Source organism: Melospiza georgiana, chromosome Z (assembly GCF_028018845.1).
Source record: "Melospiza georgiana isolate bMelGeo1 chromosome Z, bMelGeo1.pri, whole genome shotgun sequence".
Taxonomy (NCBI): Eukaryota; Metazoa; Chordata; class Aves; order Passeriformes; family Passerellidae; genus Melospiza; species Melospiza georgiana.
Window position 1 is genome coordinate 72,717,490 of NC_080465.1, and position 18,571 is coordinate 72,736,060.

Sequence of the window (18,571 nt, forward strand, 5' to 3'; positions counted from 1 at the left end):
AGAGTGGTTTTACAATAAAATCGATTGAGATTTTGTTTTCACCTATTGGTTCATGTAGCAGGGAGGAAATTTATACTTAAGAGTTCATCAAAAAGAAAACATTTATGTTAAGACATTCCAAAGTAGTATTAAATGCCCAGGAAACATTATTCTTTGTTCTGGAAACAGCATAATCATTAAGGTCTGGGTTGTTTGGTTGGTTTTTTTTTAAATTCTCTATACAGAAAGCTGAGCCTAATAGCACCCTTTGAAAAGGGGAGCAGCAAGAAGTGCAGCCTCATGCTTTTTTGTGAGAGCTGCAGCCAGAGACCCCAGACTGGGAGGAAATTTGCAGAGCACTGCTAAAAGCTCAGTTACCTGAAACTCTCCTCAAAAGAGCTGGGATAAATGTTCCTGCTGCTGCCTGTGCCCATGGCTCAGGCTCTTACTCTCAGTCTGGAAGGATTGCTGCAGGCTGACCAGCAGCACTCTGTCATGGAGATGGGATGTGTCTAAGAAGCAGTCATTCCCAGGATTCACTTGTGCCTACACTGGATTAAGTGACAAAAACTTGCTTTTCCTCTTGTGGAGGCTTCATTTTTGAAAACCATTGGAGAAAGCCTTGCCACTTTCTGCGTTCCTCCATAAATGCTGGTGGGTGCTGGGAGCGTGGCTCCAGAGGGGAGACTGTGCTGAAGAGGTGCTGGGACTGTGTGATCCTTTTTGAGTGTGTGATGTGAGCACTGGTGCAGAGAGGCTGAGCAAATGCCTTGCAAGAGAGTGCCTTCTGTTTCCTGGCTCGCCAGGAAAACTGCAATAGAAATTTGATTTCTTGGAATAAGGGAAGAAGATAATTTTATGGTGGCATTGCTGCCAAAACCCTTGAAAGTTCCTATAGTATAGAAATGTCTACAGGAGACAGCATTTAATGGTAACTTGCTTTCTTGAAGGCCCCTTTGGAAAACATTGCAGTGCTGGTTATGACTGTATGTAACAGCTGCATTGTTTATTAGGTTTATGTGATTGATTATATCCAGGCATGCTTCCCAAATTTTTAGCTTGCTTCTTTGAGACGTTGCTTCTGTTGTCCCATCAGCGATTTATGGCTTCATAGGCCAAGACTTACAGGGTGATTTTGATTTTTGGAAAACATTGTTAATCAAATGTTGGCTTTGCAATGCCAGGGGAGGTTTGAATCCAGCTCTTCTGTATCTGAGCTCCCTCTCTCAGTCATGTGGCTGTGTAAGTGACTCCATTTGTGCAAGTCTAAAGGAATAAGCAGAGCAGTGAAATGATTGCACAACTGATAAGTCACTCTTTACTTTCCTCAGCCTGTACAAGAAGTGCAGGTTACTGAATTGCAATTGTTATTTTGCGTTTGGTGTATGTACTCATAGTGTCACACACCACAGTGTCATTGTCACAAGTAGCCCAACACAAGCTGGCAGTAGTAGATTCCTTGAGAGGGTCTGTTCAAAGCGAATGTTTCAGGAATTATGGAGAATGCTTTTAATGATATCCCTAATTGATGATATTTTCTTTTGAATAGTTCCAGATGTCTGAGCACCATAAGCAAGAGTTACAAAACTGAGAAAACAGAGCTAAACAATTGTAGAATCATAAAATGGTTTGGGTTGGAAGGGATGTTAAAGATCGTCTTGTTTCAAATCCCCTGCCATGGGAAGGGATCTTCCACTAGGTCAGCTTACTCAAAGCTCCATCCATCCTGATCTCAAACACTTCCAGAGCTTCTCTGGGCAACCTGTTCCAGTGCCTCTCCACCCTGACAGTAAAGAATTTCTTCCTAACACCTGCTCTAATCCTACCCTCTTTCAGTCTGAAGCTATACTCCCTTGTCATATCACTACATGCCCTTTTAAATCACACAGTGTGGTTTTCTTTCAGGAGAGTTTTGTTTTGTTTTTTCTTTTTCCTTTTTAATGGGTTCTCTGTGATAATTTTTAACATATACGGGCTTACCAGGCTCAATCTTTTCCTGGAGTAATTTCATAACCTCATATCTAAATAATGAATTTCTTATCAGTGTTTCTGCTAAGTAATTCAGTATGGCATGAAGGAACAGCCCATCTTAATCCCATTTTTCCTCTTCTGTGCTCAGTAAATAGCTGAATGCAGAACTGGAACTGAAGCTTGCTTTCACCCTGATCCGAATGCAGTTTTCTTGGTTGATTCAATAGAGATTTTTTGCACTGACAGTAACTGCAGAAGGGATCTCTGAGCCTCCATTGTGAACTCAAGAGGACTTAAACCATTCACGTCACTGGTAGCAGCACCTTCTTTGAAAGTCACGTCTTTTCCAGAACACTTATGTCTTTGAAAAATCTTGGCCATCAGTTGAAAGCACAGGTTTTTTTGTGTGGAAGGTGGCTGTGATTAGGTGACTCTGTGTCTCTGTGCAGCCGGGGTGACCAGATTCTGGAGGCGGATTCTGTGAGCCTGCGTCACGCAGCGCTAAGCGAAGCCTACGCAATCCTCAGTGAGTGTGGACCAGGACCAGTCAGCCTAATCATTAGTCGTCATCCTAACCCAAAGGTGAGGAGAAAATGAGTAAGTGTATCTGGATTGTTTTCATCTGGCACTGTAATTTGAGTCTTGCTGTCAGAAAAGCGAAAAATGAAGAAAATGGCTTTTTCTTGCTATGGCATGTATTGTGCAACATGTCAGGATTGTAATGATGCTTCCCAGTTTTGTAAGTCATAGCAATGTTGGACTGTTCCTGGTGCTTTTCACTTAGTCACCCACTGATCAGTTGCATTTTCCTGGAACTGCTTGAATGAAGTGTTCCCATCTTTCTTGGTACTTGGATGAAGTAGCAACACAAATACAGCACAAGACCTCTTCCTCCTAAAACTTATTTTGTAGTTAATTTGTCTCTGAGTAGAATATAATTTAGGGCCAGGAATATATGTATCAACAGCTTGAATTGATCAACTGTAATAAAGTAAAATCTATCCAAAGATCAAAGTTTTCCTTCAGGAATTAAAACATGAGAATATGGAGCACACTGCTACTGAATCCGTGCAAGGTCATTTTGGAAATAAGGCTGTATTTATAAAGTAAGTGTTCTCAAGCATTTTTTAAAAATTGATGATAGAAGATGAAAGCCTATTAGGCAAGCTATAGGGAATAACAGCTTCTTTTATTTCAGTATTTCAAAGAATTTCATGAGTGTACGAAACCTTCCTGTTTAAACAGGAATGAAGCTGTAAAAATATTTGCATTAGTGGGTCCAGAAAGCTCTGACTTTTGAACTCATAACTACAAATGGCCTTAAGAAAGCCATATCTAGGAGAACTCAGGTTTCTTATTTTGTAATTAATAGTGTATTTTCTGCTAAATCAAACATATAGTCAACAAACAGGGGCCTGCTTTCCAGAGTTTATTATCTTTGTTGGAAGGCCTTGTGCTGCTGGAAAGAAAGAGGTGAGGGTAAGAACTGGGCTTATAGCCTAAGATAACAGTATTTCTGGTGAGTCTATGTACTCTGCTGAACCAAAACAATGGTTCAATGTGATTGCATTATTAAGGCTTACAGACTTTTTGGATTGTCTGTAGGAAGCATGAAATAAAAATGCCATGCCGTAGAGCCTGCCCTTTCTCATCTGTCCCTCTTCTTGCTGTGGTGGGGTCTTGAAAGCTGATGAGTGACCTAACCTGGTGTCTGCTGAAAGGATGAACTGAGTTAAGCTAATTGCTTGATATTACTCAGTAACACAGGGAAACTATTAAGTGGCTCCTATTACTGTTTTCCATAAGTGATATTTAAGATGACAACAAATCCTTTGCCAAGAAATGTATGAAAAGCTAAAAGTTTAGCTGGAGAGACCCTAAAGCATTTTTCCAGTACTGAATCCATAATCCTGGCAATATTGAATCCATAAGCTCTCATGGCTGGATCTCTGGAGGAGCATCCCTATAGGAACCCATATTTATTGTTGTTACTGTCACCCATTTTCTGAAAGCACTGGGGGATCGATAAATAAGTGTGGGTATTTTGTTTTATTGTTTTCATTTGCTTATAATAGTACGCCAGCATGCAGATTGGAGTTAGGAATTAACTTGTCCCTTTCCATTTCGAACTGCCTGAGCAGAAAGGATGCTAAACATCAAAGCTGGCAGAGTTTGCAGAAGCATGGATTTCTGGTTAACTTAAAAAATGCACTGCGTTGTGCCTGGGACCTGTTTTAGTTCTTGGGATATGTTTTACTAAAAGTTTGTGTTAACCATGGAGCATAGTCTAAGGATCTGGTCCATGTTCTGCAGGAACTCCCTGTGCCCCAGAAGCTCAGGGACTTTTGGTTTGCTGTAAGGTCATGACACAGGCTGGAAACAGAGATGTGTTTTTACAAAGGTTCATGTTGTTTCGAACATTTTTATACTTAATTTCTTGTTTTATAACACAAAAGATCCACAGTACATTTTGCTGCTGAGTATGTTTGCTTTGGTGTTTTCATGTACTTCCAAAAGAAATACCACAAAATTTTCTTTCTGCTTGTTATTCTGACTGAATATGGCATTTATGCTTTGTTTAAACTGCTGAGTTTGCTTCAGAATCTCTCAAATCTTCATGGTTCAGGAAGACTCAAGTCTGTAGTCTCTATTTATGCTGAATTTTAATTCATGTAAATCAATGTGCATAGAAAGTATTTTTGACAGAATTAATTTGCTTTCTGTTCTTAAATATATATTCCTGCAGACTAGTTGTTCCTGTATAAAATCATATGTTTTCCAGTAATAAGAATTAAATGTATGGTAGTAATTATGGGCTAAATTAGCAAATATGGTAAACCAGTATTTATTCTTAAACCAGAGAAACATTAATTTCCAATTACTGATTTAAGTTTTCTTTTTAAAAGCAAGGAGAAAAGAAAATTAAAAAGACAGCTAATATTATGGGAAGTCTGGTATTCTTCCGGTGGGTTAAGTGTAGAATAGCTTAAGTTTCTGATGTGTGCTTGCACAAAGCAGTCTTTGTCTATTTTAAAGTCGCATTTTCTCAACAAATCAATGGACAGCTTTTAATTGAGTTAGAACTGTGCTCTAATAGCTTCATTTGATTTCTTTAAGTCTGGGACTGTTTTATTTGTTTATATTTTGTGTCACTTGGAAGCAGTCTTCTTGCAGATGGCAGGCTTCTGCTTCCAGGTTTTTGCAGGAAAGTGGCATTGAGAGAGTCTGAGTCAGGGCACAAGGGCTTAGGAGCACTCAACTAGGTCTTCTTTATTGCATCTTTAAAAATAGTGGCTTATTTGATGCATCATACACTTGAGATAAGTGATAAGACTCTTGTAGTTTCTTGTACCCTGTTTGAGCTTTGTCTTCCACCCCACTTCAGGTTTCAGAGCAGGAGATGGATGAAGCAATTGCACGTACTACCCACCGAGAGAGCAAGGACTCCAGCTCCTCTCACGTCACAGGTAGCAACATGTTCTCTTCTCTAGTGCCTGTTCTCTCACAGATGCAGGAGCATTTAAGGGCATGCTCTGAAGTTCCCCAGCATTATTATTTTGAGAGCCCTCAAGACAGCAGAACAGTGTAGGGAGTATCATCACTCTGTCCACTGCAGAAATTTTAGCATCCAGTTCAGATGGATCAGCTCTGCAGCTTATGTAACTTGCTTTTGTTCACTGGGCTGCCATGACCTGAAAGTAGGGTTATCAAGAGGTGGTGGTTCTGAACTTTTTTCAAGATGAGAGGAACCACAATGTTCCAGTAGGGAAAGAGCAGGAGGGGTCTACTCCATCCATGTATGCTTGACCTTAATGGCAAAAAAACTCCAAAAAGTATTTTGACCATTTGAAAAAGTCCAGGTGTTCCACGCTGGACTACATGTTTTAACACCATTTTGATCTTTCAAGTCATGTCAAGATGTGTACTCTGGCATCTCTGTGATGTGTTTGAACTCCAGCATTTCCCAAAGTCTCACAGATGAAAGCAAACTTTTGGCAATGGCAGAGTGACCAATAAGGTGATGTTCAGACAGAAATGTTAGATCTGTTATGATCCCCTTTTTATGTGTGTCAGCTAAGATCTGCTTTCAAGTTGACCGTGTCAGTGGCTGCTGATTTGTCTTCTGAGGCTGCCCCTGGTCAGCAGCATGCTCCAACAGATGGGGAAGACCATCTCCTGCTCCTCTCTTGTTCATAGCACTGCCCTGGGCCTGGCTAGTGTAACATTCCATCTCATTTGAGGGAGAACTTGTGAAATGCTGAATAAATCTCACTTTAGGAAAGCAATTTAGATACTAAGTAAATGGGATTAAATGCAGCCACCAGCTCAGAAAACTAATGGGAAGCCTGTTTTATTATATGGACTGCAACTTTAATTTTTGGCATATAACTAATTTGTGTTTAACAGGAGCTGTGCAAAAAAGTCCATCTCCTAGTGTGAAGGCCAAACAAGGAGAGACCTCATCTCCCCTTAGCTGGACTATGAAACGCTTCTTGGAGCCAGCAAGCCGGGTAAAAGGATTAGATGCAATAAAAATAGAGCCTGCTTCAAATTCAGCTTTTACTGAAGCTCTTACTTGGTCAAGGGGTTCAAAACCAAACCTGCAGGCTCCTTCCCTGTCACATGAGCTCCATGAACGGGTTTGTTTCTTGTGTCACACATTTAAATTGTGACAGCAGCAAACTTCTCTTTTTCTCTGTGACTGTAGCCTTTGGGAGTGATGTGCAGAGCATGGCAGAGAAGGATATGGGGTCCCACCTTTTGCCATGTCCAAGGTACCCCTGCTCTGTGGAACACAAAGTTAGCAGGAGGGATCTGAGCCTGTGGGCAGAAGGCTGAGACTAAGTCCCCTTATATAGCCATTGCAGGGAAGAATCTGTTTTTCCTGGTAAAGCCATGGAAGCCATTGACACTGTGTCTGGAGGTACAAAGCCTTCCCTCAGTGTAGAACAAACTTCTCTCAGTGTAGAACAAAGGGAGCTGCAAAATTGAATCGTTTCATCCCTTGTTTCTGCATTGAACCACCCCTGTAAAGCAGTGGGATTTGGAATCCTTTTTTATTTATTGTATTGGCTAAAAATGTGTTGGTGTGCAGTGTTTCAGACATCCAGTTTCAACAGTTTGGCTCTCAGTATACTGACAAGTCCTCTATTTTAAAAATAGGGTTTAAATTTTATTGACACAGCAATACAAATGGTCTGTGTGGGGCTCACATGCAGGCAGGGACTTTATACATCGAGGACAGCAGGTCACCAGGGTCACTTCTCTTCAGCAGGGATCCGTCAGCTCTGAGGCAGAGCTTTCCCAGTACTTCTCCCACGATGGTTCGAGCCATCTCCCCTTCTCTGATGCTGTCCCTGGCTCGTGTGATGAGGAGCAGCTCCGTCAGAAGAACAGGAACAGCTGGCTGGATGATGGCTCTCTTCTCCCTGGCAGCCTGAGTAAGTGATGCAAATGTGTCTGGTCATTGGGCTGGTGGGGCAGAGTCACTGAGGGCTGGGTTCCTGTACAGGAGAGCTGTGGTGGTCCCTGTGCTGGGAAGAAATGCCAGGCAGTGTATTATAAGCCATTGTTGATCGCATGAAGTTCTGGAAAATTGAAGGAATTTACAACAATCCATAGAAATGCCTGTTTCCATGATATTTTGTTCAAGACACTGTTCTGATAGTGTGGAAATGACTTTGATTGGTTTGGATGAAACTAGATTTGATAGTGTTGCAGAGTTTGGGGTTTTTTTTCAAATCATCTTATTACATTTGTGGAGACTGTTCATAGCTATCTCAGAAACTTTGAGAGGGTCAATATATGTATAAAAACAAACAAATGTGCAATTTTACATCAGATATTTTGCTTGTGTATATTTCTCCCCATGATAAGTTACTGAAAGAAGCCTGTGTGTCCTTACTCATGTGCACCTCATCACAAATTCAAAGGAGTAATTTGTTCTCCCTTTCCTGTAATTTCAGTAAAGTAATTTCAAGTAATTTCTTTGTCTCATTTTCTGTGGAAATTATTTAATGTTTTAAAGTATTTTTGCATTTCTAACTAGCCACCAAAAAAGGCAAAACAAATTAACTTCCCACAAAGTGAGATGCAGTTCTTTCTAAGGAGAACGTGGGAAGGGTTCTTGGGTTTGCTGCTTGCTAATTTGAAATTGATTGTTGTATTTCAGTCTTGGTTCAAGAAAGCAAACTTTACTCTCTGTGAGTTAATGCAGGAGTCCTGAGCTTAGATTCAGGGAAAATGTGATAGAAAATCTGTTGTTTAAACTAAAATACACATTTGAATTTGCATCCCTTTCTTCTTTGAGTTGTAGTCATAATTTAGAAGTAAACTGAAAATAGAACTAGACGTGCTAATGAACTGATTTTGGGAATTACCCATAAATTGTAGTGCTATCTGCTGTCCTCTTGATGTTTACTGTAGTTAGAGGGAGGACATGAAAAGCCTGCTTTTTGCTTTGTGAGGAAGAGTTAAGCTTTCTCTGTAAACAGACACACATGTATTCTGCTGCAGTGAGATGCGCGGTGTTAAAGATCATCTGTAAGTACAATTAAAGTATAACTCTTTTTTTCCCCAGCTGCTAGAGATGCAGGAGTGACAAAAGCAAATGGTTTGGCTTCTCCAGCTAGTGGGAGGTCATCTGGCCATCACAACAAGCTTGTGGAGTCTGTCCGACCTGGCATCCTCAGCGACAGCCCCAAATCTGCCCGCAGCCCCTTTCACCGACAGAGGCGGGTTGTTTTCTATGATGGTGATGCCAGTGATGACGATGAAAGTTCCCACTTGCACAGAAGCCAGAGGGCCAAGAGCCAGGAGGATGCTGGCATTGTCATTACAACCTCGTCTGTAGAAATCGATGATGAGAGCCAGGACAGTGAGTCATCGAGATACAGTGGCATGGAGACATCTTCCTCTGTCTTCAGCAACTCTGTAGAGTCTGCAGACAGCACGCTGGAGCAAGTTGAATCTTCTTTTTTCCCAATCATAGCATTTGATTACTCAAGTGTGCCTGAAGTTCGTCTTGGCAGCCTGAGTTTGAGGGAGCTCCGGGAAGCACAGCTTGAATCCAAGAGATCGCCAAAACTTGAGCACAGAGCAGTCACCAGAGTGAAGAGCATGATGAGCACTGAGTGCCGAAGCCTTCAGAGACACAGGACGGAGGAGCATGGCTCTTACAACAAGCCTGTTGCCAGGATGCTCCCTCACAGCAGGAAGTGTGAAGCCCCTGATGTGGGCGGGCAGGGCCAGGTTGAAGTCGTCACTCTGGTTCGCAATGAGCACGAGTCATTTGGCCTGGATCTGGAAATCCAAGCCATGCCCTTAAAGGTTGTCGTCACAGGGATGCGGCCAGGGGGGCCAGCAGAAATGGTAATTTGTAATTTGAGTGCCTTATAGTGATGTGCTTTCCCATTGTGGGGCTGATTGTTATTATTTTCATGGTTATTTTATTAAGCAAGTGGTCTGTTGAGAGTAAACACAACTGAGGTGTTTGTCATTGCTGGGCAAAATGTCCCACCCCATGTTGTTCTGGAGCTGCTGCTAAATAATTTGTTTCTGATTCAGAGGTGCACCCAGGCTAATTTGAAACTAAAAAAGGCAGGACACAGATCCACTGAGATGGCCTCATCCCTTCTTGTAATTACAATTTTGAGGGAATGCGATTTTTGTATTTGTTTTCTAAGTATTTTCAAAGACAAAATAAGTAAATCCTGGTGGCAGAGGATGGTGGTAACAAATGTATATTATGCTTTACTATTTTATATGTGCATGTCCCCGTATTACAGGAATCTGGAACCATGAGGCTTTAGGTGCTGGCCAGGTTTGCCAAGGGCTGGAGTAGAACCAGTAACACGTTGCTCTTCTGCATCTCATACATGCCCATACCAGTATGGATATGTGCTTCACGTTGTTTGTGGAATTGCTAGGTGCAGAAGTCCAGAAAGAAGAATAATGCTCTGGTGTACAAACCTGGCTGTAGCATTTTTAATCTCATTAGCGGCCGCTGGTGTAAGAGGGGTTATGGCATAGCAGTTTGAATAGGGCTGTGAGACCTGGGGATTTGGTTTTGTTCCTGCCTTTTTCTCAGATTTCTTTTGCAGTATTTAGAAACAAACATTTACCTTAAGAGCTCAGATCATGTCTGTTCACTAGTTTAAGAGAATTTCACCTGAGAAGTAGTTCGTGCATGGAATTAAAAAAATGACACACAGTGTTCCAGTCCTGAAGAAGCTAGGGCTGATCCATCCCATTTCATTTAACTAAGAGGGCTGTGTCCTCCATCATGATACTCCCGGGAAAAAAGGCAGATCTTTTGACCTTCCTGTTTTAGATTGATCTTTAATTCTCCTCCTGGCAGAAACACAGTCTGTTCTTTATTTATGTGCTGGCAAACTGACAACAGTGGTACCTGTGCTCTGCAGTGACGTGAAACAGAGGATGTTGCTCATAAGCTATTAATTGCTTCCCTGCAATCTCTGCAGGGCTTCTGATGTGTATTTATAATTTCCTTGAATCTCTCTGTGCATCAGGGATCAATGGGCAAGATGGCTGTAGGAGATGAGATTACCACTATCAACAGCATCCCCGTCAGCAAGATGATGTATGAGGAAATCTGTTTGCTTATGCAGTGTCTTCCCACATCCGTAACCCTGGAGATCCAGAAGGCAGCGTCAGGTGAGAAAGCAGTTTTGCTTTTGTACCATTTATTCTGGGTCCAAGTGAACAAAACGTCCTTGGATCTGCTGGGCCTGACCTTCTGCTGTCCTGGCTTTCCACATGGATTCAGAGAAGAGGACGGGGGGACATTGTGTCTGCATTGGTGAGCCAAGCAAAGCACTTCATCACCGAGTCAAGCTTCAGGGTCCTCTCTGGCACCATGATAAGTGGAGAAAACCTACTCCTGTGTGAAGTATTCAAAGTTCCCACATAGAGTAGGTCCCTCCTGCCAGTGTTTGCAGAGGTCTGAGTCATTTGATGCAGTCCAGTAACTAAAATGGCAGTGACTCTTGTCCTGACAAATCATGTTATTGCTGTGCCTGTTCATTAAATATATAGGCCCCTTATAATCAAATCTGTCTCTCTTAAATCTGAAGTTCTAGTAATGTTTTTATGAATGGACAATAAGACACTAAAACACTCTTTTCTTTCTTTTTTTCTTTCCTTCCCTTTTATTATATCAGAATTCTCTGAAGTGCAGGAAGATGAAACAGAAAACTAAAATCTTACAAAAACATTTATTTTCATGTTGCATTACAGAAAGTTTTCTAGTGTGAGTTGAAATACTTGATACCTTCTTGCTTTCTGCTAAGGACTGATTTATGCTTCTACAGCAATATATGAGTCCCCACAGACTGTACAAATTATGTGGTGTGGAAATGAGTGTTTGAAAAAGAAAAGTATACTTTTCAAATTCAGGAAGAACATAATATTTTGCTTTGTTCTAGCTTATGATCCTCTCTGTGTACCTTTGTGTACCTGGGAACCTAAAGTGCTTCCAGATGTTTGACTTCCAGTTGTTCTTTAAGGAATTCCAGGCTTGGCAGGATCTTGTTCTTGTTTCCTTAGACTGCTGTGGCTTTTCAAACCAATAGCATTGGGGCAAGGACACATTGGCAGCACTTTGTAAGGCACTTCACCCTTCCCCTTGTCCTATCCCACTGGCAAAAAAGGTGGTAATCCACCATGCTGAAGCAGGGGAGTACTGAGTACTTCAAATTCTAATCTGCCTGCTTGAGATTGCCCTCCTGAGGTGTTTATCCCTTGTTGACTCCAGGAGGAATCAGTACTTCTTAACATGGATTCCTAAGTTAAATAATGTGGATGATCCTGCAGGTTTGTGTGAGAAGTACAGAGATGTTCAGGCATCTTTAAATGAGCAGGAAAGGACACTGACACTGAATAGCCTCTCCTTCTCCATACACTTTCTGGGCTCCATGTCATAGTTACTGGCCTCTGGAAGGCAGCTTGAGTGGGGATGCCTGTCTCAGAAGCAGTGTAGAGAGGTGGAATCTGGTGCATAGAGTGAAGTGCTGGAAGCTGAACATGTGGAGAAATGGGTGAGCAGGAATGTGTCAGAGTGCAGCAGTGACAGGGAGCTCGGTATGCTGCCCAGGAGTGGGTTAAACATGTTCTGGAAGCCAGGAGAGGTCTGTGCCAGAAATGCAGTAAAGCCCATGTGCTTAATGTGTGCATAACGTCACCCATGCATGTCACATTGAACACCTGCAAAAGTGCTGAGGGGTCAGAGCCAAGTTATTTATGCACAAACTGTCACTGTGGTATCTGGTCACCTTTGCTATGTCAGGGCTTTCTGTGCTCCCTGGGGTCTCTGTTGGAGACTTCAGAGATGAAACAAGTGATGAGAAGCAGTGCTGCTCAGCGTGACTTACTGCATGCTGACACTTTGGTAGTTGGCTGCTTGACTGCTGCAATTTCAAAGATGAGAGTTAAACAGATCATGACTGCTCACCTTGGATAAGTGGATTGCTCCCTTCTGTGCACTACTCAAATACACATGGTTATGATTAATTTGAGTTGTTGTAAACATCATTACAGAGGAGGAGGAGTGCAGATCAAAATGAAAACATGTAGTCTATGTGGGTGTCTATTTTTGTAATAAAACCTGGTGTTTTCTATATCACTTCTTATATTTATTTGACAGGATTTTGCCTTTTTTTTTCTTTTTTGCTTTTTTTTTTTAAATCATGATGCAGCTGTCAGCAGATTTACAAACCTCATCCTGTCTCCAGGGATAGACACTCAAAATCAGGCCAATGTCAACAGCATCCTCACAGCAGAGGAAGAGCAGAGCTCTGGGAAGCGAGAAAGAGCAGGTCTGCAGGCTGCTGTCGGCGGCTGCGTGGCGGAGAGAGCAACACTGCCGCCCGATGCCCCGAGCAGGGACGTGCACAGAGGCAGCCCGAGGGCCGCCCGTGAGGAGGACTGCGCTGCCATCCCTGTCACTGACATCGATGACCTGCTCAGCCAGATGGGTGCCCCCGAGGGCAGGGCCTCGCGCACCCCGTCGCGCGCAGAGAGTCCCCTCCGGGACGAGTACACCACCATGTGCTGCTGTGGCACTGACGAAGGCTGTCCCGGCTCTGAGCCACGAGCGCCCAAGGAGGAGCTGCTGGAAAAAACTGTGAATTGTGGAGCTAGTGCACAAGGGGTTTTGGGGCTGTCTGTGTTGGACTCCATCAACACAGGCAAACTTTTTACTGTGAATAAAAACTCTTTAAATAACTATTCTAGGAATTTTAGCAGTTTAAATGAGGATGAGTTGCCTGCTGCAAACTCTCTGGAAAGGAAGAGAAGTGACCCATTTCCAAAGTCAATGTATGGGGCTGCAGAGGATTCTCACTCGGATGCAGAGTCTGTCACAGAAGCCTTTGACAGTGCTAGTGAGGTGTTGCTTGGGCAATGTGCTGCTGCTAATGCCCCCGCAGGCTCTACTGTAACCGAGTCAGATGAGGAGCAAATTGAGATTTGTTGCACGAATGATGAGCTGCAGAAGCCTGCACAGGAACAGCGTTGCACCTCTGGAACAAGCTCATCCTCACTGTCCCCGCTGCACACTTACAGTGGCAAAGCTTTGCAGAGTGAGGGCTGTACAATGTGTGGGTCACTGGAGACAAGCATCAACAAACTAGGTTTGGAAGATCATGGTGGTCCCACTCCATGTCCTTCACAGTGTCCAGATGTGTCCTCTGCATCCTTGTGTTCTCCTTCCTCAGTTCTCCTGCCAGAAGAAGACATCCTAAAGAATTCAGTCAGTATCCCTGAAGTTTACTCTTTCTGTAACAATGGTGCCTTACGTACAGAAGAACAGATAGATTTGGGGAACAGTAATGAACATAAGAAATGCTATGAATCCATTGAAGAGAAAGGATCTCTGCACTGCAAAAAGACAAGCTTTTGCTCTGCTAGAAATGTCAATGTCTTGGAGAACAGCTTGTTTGAGAAGGAAGGATGTCATGATGAGCAGAGATCCAAATCTGAAAGTGAAATGGCAGTTGATGACTGTAATCATGCTGTTGATTATTGCTTGGTGAAGAAAGAAACCAACAGTTTGTCCACCATGTCTAAAACAGACAGCAATCATGTGAATGCATCATCAACAAGAGGAATATCACTCAGGTCACCCTTTCCCACTAGATCTAAAGATCCAAAGGCAAATGCAATTCATGAATTGCCAGGAAAAAATGAGAAAATTAACTCTGTGACTTCAGGAAGGACTTCAAATGGAAAAGTCCAAAGCTCAGGCACAAATCACTGCAAAGGAGCTGCAGTACCGCACAGCCCATCCTCACAGAAAAAATCCTGTCAGGAGTCTAAGGCAATGGCACAAAAAAGTATAATGGACACCCTTTTAAGTAATCAGAAATCTAAAGCAGGACCAAAGCTAAAAGGGTTCACCATCAAAAGCAAAGCAAAGACAAATTCAGATTCTTCTGGCACTACTCCTACCAAAGTCAATGGAGCTGATCAGAAAAGGGCTTCTGTTTCTCCACAACTATCCCCCAAACTCCTGGGAAAGAAAGCACCATTGTCCCGTAACTCACCTACAAACTCAGATCCTGGAAAGAGCATTTCAGCAGCCTCAAAGACTCTGAAATCAGAGCTAGAAAATAAATCATCTCTGGTAATTTCTGAAGATTCACTTCTGCCTCTCCTGAATGGCAGGAGTGGTGAAGTGAAATGTGGCTGTGGGGAGCTATCATGGGGAAAGCCAAAAGAGAAGCAAGTTTCCATGCAGGCTGTGGTGTGTCAGGGTAAGGATGCTAAGGTGGATGAGTTCAGAGCCAGAGATAGTCAGTCCATAGTCACTTCACCTCCTCAGGGGATACCAAAAGCTGAATATGTAAAAGGGAGGACTGATAACCCCAGAGGAGACCTGAACACAATCAAAAGCATCCATAGTGCAGATGACCTTAGGCAATTAGATCTGCAAAATGTAGGAATGGCTGCTGGAGTCTGCTCTTCTTCATTAGGGTCCCCCTCAGTTCAGCAGGAGCAGCTGGAAGGGCAGGAGATCCAACGCACTTTCATTGAGGTGAAGCTTTCCTCCTCCTCATCCCCTTCCTCCTCCTCCTCTGCCTCCTCCTCACCAGCATCATTTTTGCGGCTGCCATTGCTGGAGAAAGCAGAAGAGGTGAATGCAGAAGTGCCTCGGCTGACTGAGGAGATGGGGACTATGCAGTATTTCTCAAGAGGACATACTGCTGGAGACAGACGTCTCTGTGGCTTGTCAAAACCTGTGATGAGGACCTACTCGATGCCATCCCAGTTATCAGGTCACTTGAGGGAGGACTGCCATGTTACAGAGCTTCACCCTGTGCAAGGCCCTCAGGGCCAAACTGCAGAGGAGAAATACCCACAGGCAGCAACAGGGATGTTAAAGATGGTTCACCTGAATCTGCCTAACAGCCAGAGTGGAAAGGAGCAGGCTTACACGTCCAAAAGTGTCCAGAAGGTTCATGACGCATCCCCCTCAGCCAGTGACATTAGCTACCCCACTGCTGATAAACTGAGAAGCTTCAGGCGGAATTACTATTACTATGAGCTGAACTGGCCCCATGAGCCGATTTCATCCTTCTCTGTCAAACAGAGGATCAAATCATTTGAAAACCTGGCAAATTTTGACCGGCCCTTTGTGAAGGCCATTGATATATGCTCGGCTGCAAGGTTGCCCCTTGCCAGGAGGTCGTGTGGTGGCTTGGCCACCACATCCAGCTCCACTGACTCACCATGGGCACTGCGGCGCAGCTTGAGCTCCTACTGTGGCAGTCCCAGCCCAGCCAGCACCGTGGTCAAGTCTTCCCTTGGCACAGAGCCTGTGTGTGTGACCGAGGGTGGCAAAGGGGATGGAAAGCTCCAGAGAAGCGAGGAGGACGGCGCTGGGGCAGACATGGCCGCCTTCCCCAGCTCGGCCTCGCCGGTGCGCCGCAGCCGGGGCCTGGGGCGGCCGCTGCTGTCCCGCTCCAGGCTGCGGGAGCTGAGAGCCCTCAGCATGCCTGACCTGGACAAGCTGTGTGGAGAGGGCTTCTCGGAGCCCCCACAGCCCGCCTGCTTCAAGACAGAGCTGGAAATCACACCCCGCAGAGTCCTTGGCACACCTGCCCAGAGCGGGGCAGCTCCAGCAGCCCGCTGCAGCCCAGCGGAGCTGGGTGGGATGGGAATGAGAGCCTGCAGCCCCCGGGACAGCGGCTCAGGGACACCGGGTTCTGCCTCAGATGATGACATGCCCCATGGCAGATCTCTGGATGGGGGAAACAGCTGGTCTATCAGGTTGGTGTCAGCTTTGTTGTGTCTTGGCTTCAGTACAGAATTAAACATTTTATCCTGGAATGGCAGGGCTCCTTTTCTGTGGCCCCTCTAGCTGGTTTTGGTCAGTTTTTGGCCATGTTACAGCGCAGCAGTAGTGGTGGAGAGGAGGCTGCACAGCACTGCCTGCCAGCGCAGCCTGTGGTGACAAGTGAGCTTGTTGTCCTGCCAGAAGTAGTCTTCAGATGTAGCTGTCTCCTGTTAATGTCTGTTGCTAAAACCATTAAGGAAACATGAGGGGAACAGAACAGGGACTGACTTCCAGAGTTATTCTTAAATAATCTTCTCTGCCCCTTCCTATTCTCCCAGCATACACCATTTCTTACCAGTTTTCGAGATTCCTTCTTTGTCATTTATCCTAATAAAGTCTATACTGTATACATGGAATGTATCTCTACAAAATTGAGAAATATAGAGCTCTTCTGTCTTTTTATGTTTATTTTAGCTTGGATCAGCTGCTCATCTCAAGCCTGGACCAGCAAAAACTGCAATCTGTTTTGTCAGTGGTAGTACCAAAATGTGATGTTGCTGCTATGCTCCAAGAAGTCAAAGCACAAGTAAAGGTAAAAACCACAAGATAAAACTGGGTTATTGGTGGATTTATGAGGGTTTTCTTAAAGGCAGATAAAATCTTTTCCAAACTGTTTCAGGGCTCCTCCAGTAGGCACATGACAGGCTTTTACTATCAACTGCAGCTGATGTTAATTTTACCAATGCTGTTTTTAAGTGCCTGCTATAAACCTATGATAATTTTGAATGGCTTTTTGTATAAGGAAGTTCAAAAGCAGTTGTGAGTCACAATAAATAGACCTATTTTAAGTGGAAAAGTGTTCCTCCATCTGGGCTCCCCAGTAACTGCATGTCAGAATTTAGCTTTCCACCAGCCATCTGGGTCAGACTCAGTTTCCCCAATGTGCAGGGGAAACTGAATCTGCTCTTCTTTGTGTCTGGTGCCTTTTGCTAGAAGCTACAATCAAGAAATTGAATTTATTTTGTTCAATGCTGAACTTGAACAGCAGAATGCAGCTGCTGAAGGGTTTATAAGAGACTTCTGTTACCTTTCTTGTTCTCTTGTGGAAACTGGTTTTTGTATCAAGATAACCTGCTTCATTATGTAGGTGTTTGAAGAAGGCTTCCAAAGTAAAGTGCCTGCCAGAGCATTACTTCCCTGCTTTTGGTGTTTCTGTTTGTGGGATACATCCACATCCTTTTTAAATCAGAACAGAAGTTGATAAAATAATGACGGTGCTGGAAGGGAAATTGCCATCTGGTCTGCATAACTGCTGGCTGAGCTGCATCTAGAGTGTTCTTGAGTTTTGTTCACAAAGATTGCAATTTCAAACATAGAACAGGCTGGGGGGAAAAGGACCTCCCCAAAATATCCAGCTTTATCTCCTTTCAGGGGACAGCATAGCTAAAGAATGCAAGTCTCAAAAGTTTGGTGAGCCAAGAGGGCTAGCTAGGTTTACTGATAAAATTAGTTGGATTGCACAACTGGACAGAGGTAATTGAGTGTTCTCTAAAGTATTTTGCATGTGTTTTTGGAGAGATTATTTATTTATGCCACTTTTCAAAGCCTGAGAGCTCAAATATTTATAAAGCTGAATGCTTTTTGGAATGCACTCCTTGTCTGCATAGTTTCTTATCCATAGTTAAGCCCAGTGTGGCACATTCTCTGGAAAATTTTATGCTATTCAAATTGTGGATTTTGAATGTACAATAGAACAGTTCTTCATAGTTATCCAGTTGCTGAAAAATGAGATGGACTGCCTGATTTGGACTGAGAGCTTCTCTGGGAAGAGTTTATCACCATCCTTTGCATTAAACAGTGCTGAATTTACTGTTACTAGCATTTAATAAATGCTACTAGTATTAATTTAAAAACAGTAATTTTATTTAGATCTCTATGACTGGTATCTTTGGCTAAGAGTCTAAACAGAGGTGATTACTGGAGGCCTGGTGTGTCCTTTGTGTATCCAAGTAAAGCAGTAAGCATCTACAGCCAGGTCTCTGCCCAATATTCTGTCTGCTGGCAAGGAGCAGCTTTGAGGGCTGGAGAGGGAGGGAATGCACCTTGGGAATGGGAAGCCAGTATCCAGACTGTGTTGTTGACTGGTCCAACACATCTGATCCTTGGATAACTCTTTTAACATCTGAACTTCTGACTTTATTCCCTTGCTTCACCAGTATAAATAAATTAAGTTGAGATATCATGGGTTGGGAAGAGCCTGATCTCTTGAAGAAAAAGGATTTCTGCAGTACTTAACAGTCAAAGATGTGTGTGTTTCCATTGCTT

General features: G+C 43.5%; 1 protein-coding gene across 2 annotated transcripts in view; it reads left to right on the plus strand.

The window, feature by feature from the left end:
- The window catches only part of PDZD2 (PDZ domain containing 2), a 136,224-nt gene that overhangs the window by 107,169 nt on the left and 10,484 nt on the right, over positions 1 to 18,571 (plus strand). For both annotated transcript variants that reach the window (XM_058044247.1, XM_058044248.1), the window contains 8 exons: positions 2,400 to 2,532; positions 5,336 to 5,417; positions 6,358 to 6,461; positions 7,226 to 7,391; positions 8,531 to 9,321; positions 10,482 to 10,626; positions 12,666 to 16,239; positions 16,721 to 16,838. In XM_058044247.1, coding sequence (XP_057900230.1) covers positions 2,400 to 2,532; positions 5,336 to 5,417; positions 6,358 to 6,461; positions 7,226 to 7,391; positions 8,531 to 9,321; positions 10,482 to 10,626; positions 12,666 to 16,239; positions 16,721 to 16,838 — 5,113 coding nt within the window. The remainder of the gene's footprint in view (positions 1 to 2,399; positions 2,533 to 5,335; positions 5,418 to 6,357; positions 6,462 to 7,225; positions 7,392 to 8,530; positions 9,322 to 10,481; positions 10,627 to 12,665; positions 16,240 to 16,720; positions 16,839 to 18,571) is intronic.